This window comes from Neomonachus schauinslandi, chromosome X (genome assembly GCF_002201575.2).
Source record: "Neomonachus schauinslandi chromosome X, ASM220157v2, whole genome shotgun sequence".
NCBI lineage: Eukaryota > Metazoa > Chordata > Mammalia > Carnivora > Phocidae > Neomonachus > Neomonachus schauinslandi.
In genome coordinates, this window is record NC_058419.1 from 31596612 (window position 1) to 31599515 (window position 2904).

General features: G+C 42.4%; 1 protein-coding gene across 4 annotated transcripts in view; it reads left to right on the forward strand.

Annotated features, from left to right (window-relative positions):
• The window catches only part of KLHL13 (kelch like family member 13), an 87209-nt gene extending 85443 nt beyond the window's left edge, over positions 1–1766 (forward strand). For all 4 annotated transcript variants that reach the window (XM_021686331.1, XM_021686339.1, XM_044911752.1 and 1 more), the window contains one exon: positions 1030–1766. In XM_021686331.1, coding sequence (XP_021542006.1) covers positions 1030–1517 — 488 coding nt within the window. In that variant the 3' untranslated portion in view covers positions 1518–1766. The remainder of the gene's footprint in view (positions 1–1029) is intronic.
• The last annotated feature ends 1138 nt before the right edge of the window (positions 1767–2904 follow it).

The following is a 2904-nucleotide window of genomic DNA, read 5'->3' on the forward strand; positions in this document are numbered from 1 at the left end:
GAGTGGGAGAGGGAGAAGCAGGCTTCCCAACGAGCAGGGAGCCCGACATGGGGCTCGATCCCAGGACCCCGGGATCATGACCTGAGCCAAAGACAGACGCCTAACGACTGAGCCACCCAAGCACCCCAGCATTCGGCTTCTTTAAGTGTCCGGGCCGATAGCACATGACAGTACCTTCCCGTACCCACCCAACAGAAACTCTACAAAAACACAGTGCTGAGTATTCTTATAGGCTTGGACATTTGCATAATCCTGTCAACTTTTCAAAGCATTTTGATGGATTTGACTTCATAGCCCCAATGCTGATGAGATAATGAGAGTAGAGATTTTTATGTGCTAAGTGCAGAAATGGGCAACTGGAATTAAAATGCCCAAGCCCAGCATTCAGCTGCTGGGGCGTGCTCGCCCCAAAGCAGTAGGAGTGAGTGATGCTGGGGCGCCTGGGTGGCTCAGTCGGTTGAACATCTGCCTTGGGCTCACGTCATGATCCTAGGGTCCTGGGATCGAGTCCCACGTCGGGCTCCCTGCTCAATGGGGAGCCTGCTTCTCCCTCTCCCTCTGCCTGCCGCTCCCCCTGCTTGTGCGCTCTCTCTCTCTCTCTGACAAATAAATAAATAAATAAATAAATAAATAAATAAATAAATAAATGCCTTTTTTTTTTTTAAAGAAAAAGAAGTGCATGATGCTTCATACACGAGATTGACAGCAGACCCAACTCTAAAGGTGGCCCAAATCTATTTTCATTTAGCAAAGCCTCTTAAATTCCACGGGTCTCGGCTTCAGAAAGTCCTTGCGATAACATAAGCTACACTTTTTGGTTCTCTAAGAGCTGAAAATGTTACTTTCTGGATTTTTAATCCCAGAGCAAGTACTTCTGGAGGGCAGACATTTAAAAGGACACCAGCTATAAAGCCATAAGATGGCGTAATAGGTGGCTAGACGTTGATGATCTAGGGACAGAGAGCCTTTTATTTACTTTTGCATCTTTGTAATAATCTGTTTACTGTCATGCCTATGTTCATGCTTTAGGAGGAATCACTCATGACACTTTCCAAAAGGAGCTCATGTGCTTTGACCCTGACACTGACAAGTGGATCCAGAAGGCGCCAATGACCACCGTCAGAGGTCTGCACTGCATGTGTACGGTGGGCGAGAGGCTCTATGTCATCGGTGGTAACCACTTCCGAGGCACGAGTGATTATGATGATGTCCTAAGCTGTGAATACTACTCACCTATCCTTGACCAGTGGACCCCAATTGCTGCCATGCTAAGGGGGCAGAGTGATGTTGGGGTTGCGGTCTTTGAAAATAAGATCTACGTGGTCGGTGGGTATTCCTGGAATAATCGCTGTATGGTGGAGATAGTGCAGAAATATGACCCCGATAAAGATGAGTGGCATAAGGTGTTTGATCTCCCAGAGTCCCTCGGTGGCATCCGAGCTTGTACACTCACGGTTTTCCCGCCCGAAGAAACCACACCATCACCTTCTAGAGAGTCCCCCCTTTCTGCACCTTAGGATCATCCCCCTACAACTAAGATGCTGTAGTCCTATCTTTGCAACGTGTCAAGAATTCTCTTCTTTTGCGCCCCCTTTAGTAGTGTATGTTAGGATTAGCCTCCAGTCATTGATACAGATATTGGAAAAAAAGACAACATTGATGTTATTTGTGCTGTTTGTTTGGCTTAGAGTGTTTATAAAGTGGTAACAAAACCATTCTGGAAATGTATCCCATTGAAGCTGATGTTTAACATACAAAAAACAAAACAAAAAAAAAAACAAAAAAAAAACCCAAGATATTGTCTATAAAATGTTTCTTCAGTACTTTTTTGATGCTGTGTATTGGGTGTAAGGTATTTGTCATCTTACATTAGAAAGCCCAATAAACCAACTTGATGGTGGATTATAGTAAATGTACAACTGCTAACTAGGCTTCAAAGTCCAAAAGTTTTCCTTTCATCTTTGACTGTGAGATGTCAAAGGGAGGCAGCTGGCTCCAACAGGGCACAATAGACAAAAGGTTGCCAACTCGCATGAGCTACCTCCCTCTTTTCATAAAGTATTTTTGACATATCTGTCAACCCACCAGTCTGTGTGGGTGCATTGAAAACAGACGAAGTTTCTTAGACACACAGGAGAAATAATAACTGAAGCTCACCAATGTTAATTTAAAAAAGAAACAGCATGACCCCTCTACTTAGAAACAAGGGTTTGGGGTTTCTGAAGTGTGTATAAATACACACACACACACACACACACACATACATATAGCAAATATAAAATTTTAAAAATTGAATGGCACGTCAAATAAACATGAAAGATCTTTTTAAATTTCTACCAAAAACAGCTTCCGTTAAAATGGGAATTCAGTATGCACATACTGAATGCACACATGGAGAATCCTACTGGATTTAGGTGGATAAGGGCTAGAAATTTTGAGCAACTAAATTTGTCACTTGACCAAATTTCTCCTTCCGAAGCTGTAACCTACACCTTCTCCTTTGCTGTTGAGGTAACTTGCATATTATATGTGTTCTGTATATTCTCAGTTCATAAGGTTATTTAGCACAAAGTATAGCAGCCTCACGTGGGAAGCTGCTTTTGCTCAGTGATTTCAACTTCCATGTTTTATCTCTTTTGTTCAATAAAAAAAACATTTAATGTCACTTTGGTCCGCGGCATCCCATTATTGTCTGGTTGGACTTTCATTATTTTATTTATTTTTTTTTTGGTGGGCAAGATTCAAGTGATCGGAACTGAGAGCACTGAACAGTTTGGATTAATTAATATTAATGACTTTTATTCAAGGAAAAAAATAATTTGACCAGGTCTAACCTCATTGGTCAAACTCAGTGCTGGTTGTCTCTGTGGAATTAGTTCATCGAAGATGCTAATCGGTCCCCCC